Source organism: Neovison vison, chromosome 3 (genome assembly GCF_020171115.1).
Source record: "Neovison vison isolate M4711 chromosome 3, ASM_NN_V1, whole genome shotgun sequence".
NCBI classification, from domain to species: Eukaryota; Metazoa; Chordata; class Mammalia; order Carnivora; family Mustelidae; genus Neogale; species Neogale vison.
In genome coordinates, this window is record NC_058093.1 from 40255730 (window position 1) to 40270203 (window position 14474).

General features: G+C 39.8%; 1 protein-coding gene across 1 annotated transcript in view; it reads left to right on the forward strand.

Annotated features, from left to right (window-relative positions):
• The window catches only part of DIS3L2 (DIS3 like 3'-5' exoribonuclease 2), a 366805-nt gene that overhangs the window by 129224 nt on the left and 223107 nt on the right, over nucleotides 1-14474 (forward strand). Inside the window, exon 6 of the mRNA XM_044241854.1 lies at nucleotides 6287-6521. Within this exon, the coding sequence (XP_044097789.1) occupies nucleotides 6287-6521 (235 nt within the window). The remainder of the gene's footprint in view (nucleotides 1-6286; nucleotides 6522-14474) is intronic.

Here is a 14474-nt window from a genome sequence, read left to right on the forward strand (position 1 = left end):
TGATGTTCATTCTATCCTGTTCATAGAACAAGACTGAGAGTGACAGAGTTCTGTGTGACCCAGCAATTTGCTTCTCTCACTAATCCGTTTCTGTCCTGTCCTCTAGAGACTAGACTAAACCTCCAAGGGACAATAACCCCAGGGGCAGCACGTACTCGGAATAATAGGTGCAGTCAGCTGCCTCACTCTCAGGTCTGTGGAGGAACCCAGAGGAATTTTTAAAGTCCTCAGTTAACAGGTCAGTAATAAATCCTTTTCCTCAGGCCCCCCTCCTTTCGCTATGAGCCCAGAGCTCCAAAATACTGACTGACCTGGCCGGGTGGCCTTCAGCACCAGAACCTTGACTGTCCTCTCTTGTGCTTTCTTGTGGAATATTTTCTTTCTGTGTATAGATGTGCATTTTTCTGTGGAGGAAGGGTTTATAGCTTTCCTTGGATTCTCAGAGGTGTCTGCTAAACTTCAGAGTTGAGACCCCCTGAACTGGACTTCTCAACATTTTCAAGGTCAGTCCTACAGAAGAAGGTCTCTTACTTCACAGAGCTGTGGATAACTGAGCTACTGGTTTCTAACCCACATACTCTTGTGTCTGGAAATTGTTCTGAACGTTGTTTTGCATACCACTTGTCTTTTATACTATTTTTTTAGCCCATTTATTCACCTATTTATTTATCAAATATGGAGCACCTAGATTGATTATACAAGTTGCATAAGATACAACTGGTGAGTGTGTAGTGTTAACAAACGAGGTAAATCCTGTACGTAGATAACACGAATAACGGTGAAGAAATTGTGAAGTGCTGAGAAGGCATACATATGGATTGCTTTGGGACATCAGAAGAGGGAGCAGTTACTCTTGTCTGGGGCAGCTAGTGGAGGCTGGGGAGGAACTGGGGAGATTGTGTAATGGACTCTGGGTTATAGAAGATCCAAGCCAACTGGACATGGTCTTGAGAGACAGGTTTCAGACATGTGGAGATGTTGGATGCACTGTGCTGCCTCCGGTTCTTTGTTCACTGAAATGAGATCGAGTATACTGGATGTCAGCTCTGGCCTTGCTTACTTCTTGGAGTCTGTAGTTTATCTGAGAAGATAGACCCTGAACAAGTTATTTCCTAATTAATTGCTATATTCATTTATTTAACATATATTTGAGTGGCTACTAAATGTACTCTTGGAATATAACGGTGACTAAAATAGCCACCGTGCTTTTGAAACCTACATTCTATTTGGGAGACAGAAAGTACGTAAGTGTGTAATGTATTATTAGGTAGGGGTAAGTACAGTGACAAAAAATGAAGCAGGCTAAGAGGATAGAGTAGTGACAGCCAGGTGGGGCTGTTTCAGTTCATGTGATCAGGAAAGGCCTCTCTGAGAGAAGGGTATTTGGGGTGAGACCTGAACAAAATGAAGAGATCTAGCCCTAAGAATAGCCAGGCATAGAGTTTTCCAGATTGAGGGAATACCAGCACAAGAACCTCAGGATGGAAGATTTTAGTATTCTAGAAATAAGAAGAAGATTTCTAGATTGGAGGGTAATTTGCAAAGGAAAAAGTTATAGCAAATGAGAATGGAACAATAATATGAGCCTGATTTGACAAGGCCTTGTGGGTGGTGATGGAATGATGTTGGGAAGCCGCTGAGAGAATGACATGATCTGATTTATGTTTAAAAGATCACTCTAGCTGCTTTGGACCAAAATGGAAATCAGGAGATGGGTTATCTCAGCAAGGAGATAGAGGTTGGTTGTGCAGTATTACTGCAAATGGTAAGAAGAAATATTTAAAGGAAGGGCCAGTGGGCTCTTCTGATGGATTGGATTGGATGTGGGGCCTGAGAAGAAGATGCCATAGTTTGGTGCCATCTGCTGAGAAAGCAGGTGCTGGGAGAGGAGTGGGTTCTAGGGGGGAGCAACAGTTCTCTTGTTCGAGGTGCCAACTGACATCCAAAGGAAGATGTAAAGTAGGCAGTTGGATAGGAGTCTGGCATTCAGGGGAATGGTTGATGCTAGGCATTTAATTTTGAGAGTTAATAGGCTACAGAGAGATTTAAAGCCCTGAGACAGGATGAAGTCACCTGGTGAGTGAGTGTAAATGGGTCCTCTCCCTGGTGTTATTTAACATGCTCCTATGATCCTGTTTCAGATCAGATTCAAGTTCAGTTTGGGGGAAAGTACTTCATGGATATGTTATGGACTTACTATTATCGTCCATCAGGAAGCACTTTCTTTCTCTTCTTAAGTATTACCACTCTGATCCATTTATTATAAAATTCCATCCCCATCAAGTTATGAATTAGCTGGCTTTAGCAACCATTAATGATCATTTCCTGAATCCATTATTTCCATAGGGATGGCAAACTGGTGATACCAAAAGTCTTTCCTTTTTTCTCAATTAACTAAAACTCTTCAGTAAAGAAGATCTTTACCTCCTCAACTATGTGGTTAACCTGAGGTATGGTTGATACAGGAAAGGTAGGATAAATGCTTGGAATTTTCTAAGGTTGATCAGAGAGAGCTTTTTCATGGTGATTTTGGAGTTTTTTCAATGAGACCCTAGAAGCCTTTGATATCTTCTGTGTTTTCCTGGTATGACACGACATTCCAGGTTTGTCTTACCTGTTCCTGCTCCAGACTTGAATTAGCCATTTCTCTAATGGTCCTACAACCCTCAGTCTTAACCAGTGTGTGGTATGGAGTAGTTGTAAAATGACTTTTGTATCCCATGGTCTTATGGTGATCGTTTTTTCTCAGAATATATTTCTGTTCTTGTGTGTACTGGTGTAACAAAATAGAATGAATGTACTTTTAAAATGCAATGTATTTATATATGTGTGTATGTGTATATATGTGTGTGTGTATATGTGTATGTGTGTGTGTGTATATATATGTGTGTGTGTATATATATGTATGTATATATATACATATATATATATATATTTTAGAGAGGGTACGGGGAAGGGCAGAAGGAAAGGGAGAGATAGAATCTTAGAATCGTGGGGCTTGATGCAGGGTTTCATCCCATGATGTGAGCTGACATCAGGAGTCCAATGCTTTACCGACAGAGCCACCCAGGCACTCCAATTTATATGTGAATTACACAGTTTTAAATGACTTGATTACAAAATTAAAAAATGTAAGGAAGCAGGACTTAACGAATAAGTTAAGTCCTGCTTCCTTACATTTTTTAATTTTGTAACTCAAAGGTGAATTTAGTGCCAAAAATATGAATTTTTTTATGATTTTATTTATTTATTTGACAGAGAGAGAGAGAGATCATAAGTAGGCAGAGAGGCAGGCAGAGAGAGGGGGGAAGCAGGCTCCCTGCTGAGCAGAGAACCCAATGTGGGGCTTGATCCCAGGACACTGAGACCATGACCTGAGCCAAAGGCAGAGGCTTAACCCACTGAGCCACCCATGTGCCTCGAATAATACTAATTCTTGAATATAATTAATCTAAATCATGGAGATTATCATGAATTCAGAACTGGGATGGTTTTAAAGATTTTATTTATTTATTTGTCAGAGAAGGAGAGAGAGAGAGAGAGCGAGCACACTCTGTCTAGAGTGGCAGGCAGAGGCAGAGGGAGAAGCAGGCTTCCTGCTGAGCAAGGAGCCTGATGTGCGCCTCGATCCCAGGACACTGGGATCATGACCTGAGTAGAAGGCAGCTGCTTAACCAACTGAGCCAACCAGGCATCCCAGAACTGGGGTGGTTTTAAAATGTGCTATATAGTTAGGCTTGGTGTACTCTGATTATTGCTGTCCCCTGCTCTCCTCTTCCTTTTGACTTTTATTTGAACTTTTAATCTGTGAGCCATAGCATAATTCTTACTAAGTAGCAGAATCATGGTGATTACAGAATTCTTGTTATATCTTACACACACATATATACATGCATATGGAGAAAGTCTACTTCCCTGTAGGGTAGTTGAGCATTCACATTTGACAATGTCAGAATTCTGGTTTCCCCTTGTACGATTTTCTCCATGGCCTATAGGAATCAAATCCTTTGTGAAATTATTAATGGGAGAAATAAATACATAATGGAAACTAAAAGCATGGACCCTTTGCATAACATCTTTCCGGAAGACTGCTTGTTATCTGTGAGTCTAACTCTAGCACACTAGGCATTCTCCTTGAGCCCCAGTCCCACCTCTTTTCTCTGCGAGAAGTTGTGTGTGGGAATGACATAGAAAAAAAAAAAGCAGTGATCCTGTCATAGCCACCATGCTTTAGACACAGAGGGTGCACGTATACCTCCTGCCTGTGCTTTGGGCTATTTTTTTAAAAAGATTATATATATATATATTTTTTTTTTTTTAAAGATTTTATTTATTTATTTGGCACACACAGAGAGAAATCACAAGTAGGCAGAGAGGCAGGCAGAGAGAGAGGGGGAAGCAGGCTCCCCGCTGAGCAGAGAGCCTGACGCGGGGCTCGATCCCAGGACCCTGAGATCATGACCTGAGCTGAAGGCAGAGGCTTAACCCACTGAGCCACCCAGGCACCCAAAGATTTTATGTATTTATCTGAGAGAGAGCACAAAGTGGGGAAGGGATAAGCAGACTCTCCACTGAGTGAGATGCCTGATACCAGCCTCGATCCCAGGACCCTGAGATCAAGACCTGAGCCAGAGTCAGATGCTTAACTGGCTGAGCCTTCTGGTGCCCCATGCTTTGGGCTATTCTGACAATGCCCAAGGTGTGTGTTGGTTCCTCAGGGATGGTCGGGGCAGATGAATTTGCCAGGCACATTTAAAGACATTGACTAGGTTTACTGATTTGAGTGATGTCAAATTCTTTTTCTTTCCTAACTTGTCATTGAATTCTCTATTTTTGAATGATCTCCTTTGGGTCAGGCATGATAACCAACTTTTGTGACAAGGCAGAAATGCACAGAGGAGAGCTGGGTTTTATGATTGTATTATAATTTAAAGACCAACTGTGGCTTCCCTCTTCCCTGAGGGAATCTTTTTGGAGATTTCTGGCCTAGCCAGTTGAATTTTTTTTCTTTTACTGTCAAAGAAAAGGAACCTTCAACCTTCTCATAATGAAAGAGTGATCAGATGAATGAATGGATGTGACAAGAGTCAAAACATGGCAAGAGTTGAAAGAAAATGTCATTATATATATTAAGAAATTGGGAATCAAGTTTCCAAAAAACATTATTAAAAGGCACAATTTTACTCTGAAAAATTAACTACTGTCTACAAGTTTTTCTGTTTCCACATGAAGTCACTTTTTTACAAAACTCGGTAATATATTTTTAGAATCTTTAGAATGTCTTTGTAATATTTTACTTTGATTTTCTGGGTGAGTATAATATTCATTGTCTGGGGATGGTTATGTTAATTGGAATCTGTGGTGTGAAAATGTCTTGGGAAAGATTTCTTTCAGTAATTTTTTCTGCCTTGTGTAAGATAAAGATCCCTTATTAAAGGATCTTTGTGTAGTCTGATTCGAATGGTAATCTGGCTTGTTGAAGCCGGGCATCTATCTTGAAACTTAAAGGTTAAACTCAGAAAAATGTTAGACCTCTCAAAATTAAACCCATAGAGAAACTGCTAGAGAAATCCATAGAAATCAAATGCCATAGAAATCAGAGTACGGACATAGGACTTATGTGACAAACTCACTAAGTGGGTTAGTATCTAGACTCTTCTCATATTTGCTTTACTCTTTTTTTAATTGAAAATATTTGTCATATTATTTAATGCTTCATTCTTAGTGTTCATATAAATATCCATCAGTTGTGTGCTTTCTATACTGATTTCAAGCCTCAAAATGAAGAATTAAGGGCTTCTGTTTTTTATGAGAACATTTAAAAACGCTTATTTACATTTAATTTTGTTTTTTCCATTTCATCATTCTCTGTGGTTTCACATGGAGTGCAGTAATACTCTGCTGAGTTTTATCCCCTCTGAACATACTCACTGATCCATGTGATGTACCCTTATGAAGCAACTTAGTACTTGTGGTATTCAGGGCCTCTGGGGGAGAGCGGATAAACAGGTAGGTACATCAGAAAAATGGGGAGTAGAGATGGCATTCATCTTGGGCATCCTGAGGAGCTGACGGCCACTCTGGCAGTACTGGATTGGTCGTCTCCATAAGGTTGTCTGTGCAGCTGGAAAATGAATATTATTTTTCAAACTACATGGTGAGTGACCATTGCTGTGAGCTTCTGAATGTGCATTTTTCCCTTAGGAAAGAAAAACGAGAAGAGAAAAATCTGCTATTTCCCATTCTTCCCTCCAGTGATTTAGCAGAACTTTTCTATTTTCTTCAGGTAATTAAACCAGAGAGCAATGACAAAGAAACAGAAGGTGCCTATGAATTAGATCTCCCCGAGGAGCTCTGTGGAAGCCATCTCCTGCAGCAGCCCGTGAAAGGCTATAATGACAGCCCTGATGTCATTATAGAGGCTCAGTTTGAAGACAGCGACCCAGAAGATGGACATGGCAGCACACAGAATGTTCTAGTTGATGGTGTCAAGAAACCCTCAGTTTGTGTTCATGACAAAGGTGAGTGCTGGGTTGCTGTCTGACATTTTTACTAAATTAATTAAGGATTGGGATTCTTTTTGTGCTACAGACTTAATCACACAGTGCTGTTGGGACCTTCCCAACCTCTAACCAGTGGCCTAGCCAGCTGTTAGGAAGGAGGGATCTTTGACCCTTTCTGGCTGCTGGCTCTCAGGAGGGGTGGGAGATGCTGCTGGTGGCTCCTGGGACCAGTAGGTGCTCTTTGTCCTTCCCTAATAAATCTTGAGTTGTGTTGATAGCTGACCTTGACATTTCCTGTGATGAGCGCAATCCACCCCTGTAGCTGAGAGGAACAGAATTAAACTGATCTTTCAAATCCAAAAAAGCACTTCACTTTACCCTGGATTTTGTTTTAATTCAGTACATTTTAAAAGTATTTTCCATCATAGGTGGCGGAAATGGATCACCTTAAATTTAACAAGTAGATTATCTTTGCAAAGTGTTTCAATTTTAAACCTTGAAAAAAGGTCAGTCTTACTGTCTCTGATCAGATCTAAGCTATGTGTCCTCTGATGCAGAAGAAAGCAGGTACAAACACATGGGCAGTGAGCTACGACCAAGGGCCCCAGCTGACCACGCACGGGAAAACCAAAGTAGCAGTGAAAATTGGAATATTTTAATGTACAGATTGCTAAGAAGTTTTAAGTGCAGGGAGTATATTTTCCAGCCAAATAGAGTTTTATCTATACTCTGACATGGAAATGATTGACCTAGCTAGGCTGGCTAGATTATGAGCTTTTTCAATCAGGAAGAGGTTTCTGATACTGTCCCCTTGAAAGACTAGAAGAAATGCCAGAAGATGACTAAAAGAGGATGTCCTGTGGACACACTGTGATAGGGACAGGTGGGCATGCCTCACTGACATCCTGAAGTAAGCTGGAGGTGATTTCAGCAAGTGACTGCATATGGATCCCTCTGTTTCTTCACTGCTGATGAGGTAGTGACCTGGGGTGCTGAGCATCTTCTGAAAACATGGGTCACTTTTTGGTGCCAAGTACTCCTCATTCAGAAGGAATTTCTAACTGTGAAATTCTTTTTGAATGAAGAGACTACTGCTTCAGTCAGTGGTCCTCCAGGTACGCTGACCTGAGGCACTCAGGTTCCTTTTGTTTTGTGGCCTGCTTAACTAGTGATTTCACTGTTCCATGCTCGGCCAATATCAGTTGGATGTTATTCCTTGAAATTTGATTCCTCTCTTGTTTTCTCTTTCTTCCTTTAAAAGCAGTGGGATATGTGACCCTCTTCTGAGAGTGCGTTTATATTATCATGGCGTCACTATTGTGAATCATGTCTTCTCTGTGAGAAGAGAGGGAAAGAACCAGGACCCTATGTAGACAGATCCTCTCCAACAAGATCATGCAGGATAAAGGGAGGGAGATCTCACAGAACAAAACCAGGCAAAGGAGCACTTTAAAACTTACTTAGTATTTGGCCCAAAACTGCTTCATGGAAACCTAGCTCTGGTGTTCGGACTTAACGGACTTCAGGCACCTCTGTTCCCCTGGGCTCCCAAACCGGAGGGATTAGATTCCCTGATTTCTTGTTAGTGGTTGGTATCAACACAAGGGCAAGGAAATATTGATGGATGGGAGGGATGACAGAATTGATACTGGAGTGGACACTGATAATCTGCTTTGCTCTTTGCTTTTTGGGAAATTTTGATGCCAGACCTGCTCTTGGTTTGTTCTCTGTTGTAATTCCCCTCCTTCTCTTTTACAAGTGAATATCATCGAATCCTTTGCATGTCCACTGCATGCGTGTTTTTTTCTTACTCTTTTTATGGTCTCCCTATTTTACTGTTGTTTATATTCCTTCCTTACTAGGCCTGACTGAGGGAACAGCCTTAGTCCTTTCCTCAGTTTGCGGTACAAATTTCTCTTTCCTGCTAGCCTCTAAATAGAGAGTTTGTGAAACCACATGGCTGTTTCTCATTTCTTGCCCTCTTGATATTTAGGAAAATGGCAATTTGTTCTTTTAAAAATTATGGTGTTTTTAGGATATTTCAACCCACTTCTCTGGATGATATAAAATCTGGTTACAGTTAGGATGTTGGTACTTTTTGCACCATTTAAGGTTTTGAAATTTGTTATTAAAACAAACCATAACCTTAAGAACATCATAAACTTTTCCTAAGACTTCTAGAAAGGTTCTTTGCTTTGTGTCATATTTGCAAATAGTTATTAATCCTAGTGGTGTTCCAGTAGGATTTCACACTGGTGTTCCAATGAGTGTTTTTATTTATTTTTGTTTCAATATCATGTTTTACCTAAAGCAAACCTTACTTTTTGCATGTGTATGCATTATGTATCCCTCTTTGCCCAGGAAACATTCCTGTTTATCCCATAACTACGTTTCTCTGGTAAGTGAACAGGTAACCCAGGGTCTGCAACCAGTACCTGTTGTTACGTTAAGAGAAAAGTTTCTCTGGGCACCTGAGGCCTAGCCAGTAGTTTCTTCTAGGAAGACAGCCTGGATCTGTGCCATCCTCAGCCCCTGAGAGAGAGTGGGCCCAAGACCCAGGTCCCTTTCGCAGGCCCAGCCCCGCAGGTTCCTGAGGCCGAGCTTTTGCCATAGTCCAGGCAGCAGTGTTGTTGTCAACACAGAAACCTGCCATCTGGGTAGAGATTGGGGACGGCCCAAATCGTATTTTTGGTATCGGAAAATTTGGTTATTGGTTACCTGGTAAACAAATGCCAGAGGATGAAAATCATGATGGTGACATGGTACTGAATGTGGCTCTCCTCTTTCATCATCAGGAACTTTAGGAGCATTTTTGGCCTCTGAATCTTGGAGATCATGTCCTCCTGAGGTTGTGATGTACATTTCCTGTTCTCTGTCCTAGCTAGGTCTGCCAGAGATCTTGTTCAGTTTTTAGGTCTGGAGACAAGCTTCCACTAGGACCCTGATGACAATGGAGTCCAGGACCCTTTCACTTCTCCCTTCTGTCTCCTGGCCCCCTCCGGCTCTTCTCTGAAGGAAGAATCTGTGTGAAATCTAACTGCTTCTTCTGAGGCCTGCCTGGGTCAGCTCCAGGATGAGGATGAGACTTTTTCTCTCACTTAAGTTTATCTCCTTCAGTGACGGTCCTGCTCAGTGTCTGTGTTTATGTTCTCTTCCCTTGGATGAAAAGTGACTGCATTTCCCTTTGGCTAAGAAAAGCAGACCCATATGATTTTTCTCTTGTGATACTTCTAGGCTACTTAAATCCCAAGAACACTTTCTCCTGACCATTGTTTCTTAGAGCTCAATTTCTTCTGTTTCCAGATTCTAAAATCAGATTTTCCCTAAATGGTGATTAGTACAAGAAGAGAGTTATGTTTGCTTCAGAAATTACATTAAACATTAAATACATAGGAATTTCCTGTCAACCACAGTTTTCGGAAAATGTTTTGAAATGTCATTTAAAAAAAGGTAAAGCCACTCACTTCCTACCCCGGAATCCCATAATTTATAAAACAACATGCTCAAATGTCAATGACTAAAGTTGGGAAACCTGAAAACACATCAATGAATGAATTCAGGTTTCAGCAGAACATGGTGCTTTATAGCTACTGGCTTGTTTTTCATAGTTCCCGATATTTTCAGAAAAATAAAAATAAATTTGGTCCCTCAAAAAAAGAAAACGTAAAGCCATGTCCAGACCTTTGTGAGTAGGGGGCAGTGGAATTTTGATTTCCATGTCCTTTTAGATTGAGTGGCCAATACAGTCACATCAGGTGTGATTCAGGTAGAGGTATTTGGTCAGGACCTACGGTGTCTAAGGCCCAGAGCCTGTGCTAGACTGGCCATTTCTCCCTGTGAAATCCCCCAAAGAAATACATGCACAAAGGACAAAGCAAGGCAGAGGAACAGTTCTTTATTGACCGAGGCTTTGACCCAAGCCAGAATGATGATGTCAGTTCAGCTTCCACTAGGAAGCCTGAGGCTTCTTACATCTTCTCCTTCTTGCCAACAGCTAGAATAATCTAGCTTTCTCATTTTTGAATTCTAGTTTAAGTTCTGTAAATTGCCTTTTCATAGCATTTTCCCATTGTTCTATCAGGGTTACTGTTCTCAGATTTGTAGGAATTTCTTATCTATTCTCTATAATAATCCCATTTCCATTTTTGGAATTATAAATCTCTTCTCCCATTCTGGCAGTTAGTCATTTTCACATTATCATTGTCTGTGGTGTCTTTTATCGAACAAAAGCCCTTAGTTTTTTAATGTGATAAAAATTAGACGTATACTTTATGGGTTTTTAAGTTTTCCCTATTCTTAGTTCAAATAGGTATTCTCCCATGTAATCTTTTGTTAATGCTACAGTTTTGCCTTTTGCTTAACCTTACAGTGCGTATTCTTTTTTGATTGAGATTATTATCTGGTTTCTCTCTAAATCTATTTCTGATGTTGAACCATCCTAAAAATTTAAGGGTAGCCTCAAAAAAAGAGTTATTTATTTATTTTGGGAGCGCAAGAGAGTGCCCAGTGGAAGGAAGGACAGAAGGAAAATTTACTGACCATGGAGCTGGATGCAGGGCTCAATTTGAGCCCTGCGGTCATGATCTGAGCTGAAATCAAGAGTTGGGTGCTATAAAATCTTTAAAAAAAAAAAAAAAGAGTTGGGTGCTTTATTGACTCCTTCACCCAGGTGCCCCAACAATTGGGGAAAGTTAAATTTAGACTATATATTAGATGACATTTTGGAATTACTGTTAATTTTCTTATATATAATAATGGTATTGAAGATATATAAGAGAATATCCTTGTTCTTAGGGAATTACTAAACAAAGTGCTTGGGGTGAAGTATCTTGATGTCTTTAACTTACTCTTATATGGGTTAGAAAAGCAAAAGAAAACTGTGTATGTGCACATGTGTGCATCCCATGGGGGAGAAAGCTGATATAATAGGAGAAAGAAGATATAATAAAATGTTAACACTTAGTAACTTAACAGGTATTTGTAATATCACTCTTTCAACTTCTTAGTAGACTTAAAAAATCAGTCAGCAAAACAAAGAGGCAACCCATGGAATGGGAGAAGATACTTGCAAATGACAGTACAGACAAAAAAGGTTGTTATCCAGGATCTATAAAGAACTTCTCAAACTCAACACACATAAAGCAGATAATCATATCAAAAAATGGGCAGAAGATATGAACAGATACTTCTCCAATGAAGACATACAAATGACTATCAGACACATGAAAAAATGTTCATCATCACTAGCCCTCAGGGAGATTCAAATTAAAACCACATTGAGATACCACCTTACACCAGTTAGAATGGCCAAAATTAGCAAGACAGGAAACAACATGTGTTGGAGAGGATGTAGAGAAAGGGGAACCCTCTTACACTGTTGGTGGGAATGCAAGTTGGTGCAGCCACTTTGAAAAACAGTGTGGAGATTCCTCAAGAAATTAAAAATAGAGCTTCCCTATGACCCTGCCATTGCACTACTGGGTATTTACCCCAAAGATACAGATGTAGTGAAAAGAAGGGCCATCTGTACCCCAATGTTTATAGCAACAATGGCCACGGTCGCCAAACTGTGGAAAGAACCAAGATGCCCTTCAATGGATGAATGGATGAGGAAGATGTGGTCCATATACACTATGGAGTATTAAGCCTCTATCAGAAAGGATGAATACTCAACTTTTGTAGCAACATGGACGGGACTGGAAGAGATTATACTAGGTGAAATAAGTCAAGCAGAGAGAGTCAATTATCATATGGTTTCACTTATTTGTGGAGCATAACAAATAGCATGGAGGACATGGGGAGATGGAGAGGAGAAGGGAGTTGAGGGAAATTGGAAGGGGAGATGAACCATGAGAGACTATGGACTCTGAAAAACAGTCTGAGGGTCTTGAAGGGGCGGGGGGTGGGAGGTTGTGGAACAAGGTGGTGGGTATTAGGGAGGGCACGTATTGCATGGAACACTGGGTGTGGTACAAAAACAATGAATAGTGTTATGCTGAAAAGAAATTTTAAAAAAAATTTTAAAAAATCTTTAAAAAAATGGGCAAAAAATACCCATGTATTACTGAAAAGGAAGAATTGTCATGTTCTACAGCTTAAGCATGTGGTTGAAGAGCTGGCATTGATCTGCCCCAGGCTTTGGCTCCAAGGTATTCTAGAGTATGAAATCTTTACTGCTTATTGTTAAAAACTAATGTAGTTAGATCTGCTATTTTCATTTGGGTGTTTTTCCTAGTAATTAATTTTATTCAAAGAATTACAATTTTATTTTCCATTACAAATACTAGTAATTGCTCAAAGTGTCAGTAAAGAAAATCTTAGATTTTAAGTTATTTGAATAAGAGTAGATTAAGAATGGGGCACCTGGGTGGCTCAGTGGATTAAGCCTCTGCCTTCAGCTCAGGTCATGATCTCAGGGTCCTGGGATCGAGTCCCACATCGGGCTCTCTGCTCGGCAGGGAGCCTGCTTCCTCCTCTCTCTCTCTCTGCTTGCCTCTCTGCCTACTAGTGATCTCTCTCTGTCAAATAAATAAATAAAATCTTAAAAAAAAAAGAGTAGATTAAGAAAGATCCTTGGAAAAATTAATGAAACCTTTAAATATTTTTGCAAAAATTATTGTTCTTATGAATGTACTATAAATGTCAAACAGAATGAGACTATAGCATATAATTTTTAAAAAATCATGTAAAAATAAAAAGGTAAGAAAATTATGTTAAAATCCTGTTGTTCTAGTAATCTTTGTTCTACATAGTATATGCTCCCATCGATGACCCCAAATTTGTAACATGTTTTTATTTTTATAAAATAAAGGTAATTTTTCCCACCATGATCTATAAAATTTGGTTCCTACTTTTTTCCTTTTTATTTTATCTTTTTAAAGATTTTATTTATTTGACAGAGACAACAGCGTGAGAGGGAACACAAGCAGGGGAAGTGGGAGAGGGAGAAGCAAGCTTCCAGCTGAGCAGGGAGCCCCATCCTAGGACCTGGGATCATGACCTGAGCTGAAGGCAGACGCTTAATGACTGTGCCATCCAGTATCCTTGGTTCCCACTTTAAAGTAAATTTACTCAGGTTAATTTACCTGGGTGGCTCAGTTGATTAAGCATCTAATTTAGGTTTGGTCATGATCTTAATGTCCTGGGATTCAGCCTCTCCTCAGGCTCCCTGCTCAGTGGGGAGTCTGCTTACCCTCTCCTTCTGCCTCCCCCTTGTGTGCGCTCTCTCAAATAAATAAATAAAATCTTTTAAAAGATTATTGAAGACTCCAAAGTGCTTTTGTGCATGTGAGTTATATCTGTGAACATTTCTTTTAAAATTAAAACTAAGAAAACTTGAAAGTATTATTGCAAAATAAGTATACTTATTTCTAGTTGTGTTTCTGTGTACATTTAAGGAAAATTTCAGATTTCAAAATGATTTATTCAGTGTTAATGAATTTATAGTAGATACAATCACAGTTGGAATACTGAGAAAAAAGTGGAATTAACCTCTAAAATGTACTCAATTATATTTTAAATCTAATATCTTAGAAAATTCTAGAAAACACAAGAATATATAAGCACACATTCAATTAGTCAGTAGAGCAGGGGTCAGCAAAGGTATTCTGTAGAGGGCCATACAGTAAATATTTTCAGTGTTGTTGGCCACACACAGAGACATAATACGAATGGACATGGGAGATTTGGCCTGCTGGCCAGCTTAGTTTGCTAATCCCTACTTTACACCCATGGGAGAGTAAGAGTGAAAACAACAAATAACATCTTAGAATTATTTTGAGAAGAGTCTTAATCTTATGGTTCCTCCAACAGGGTCTCAAACCACGCGTGGAAAGCCACTGGTTTCAACTGTTGGAACTGATAGTTACTGAACAGGATTTTAGTGTGTTTTAATTATTTTTTACTATTAGGAAATTCAACAGTTAGTTCCTTGCTTTAAGTGGTTATTGGATTGTTTTTGTCCCCCCTTTT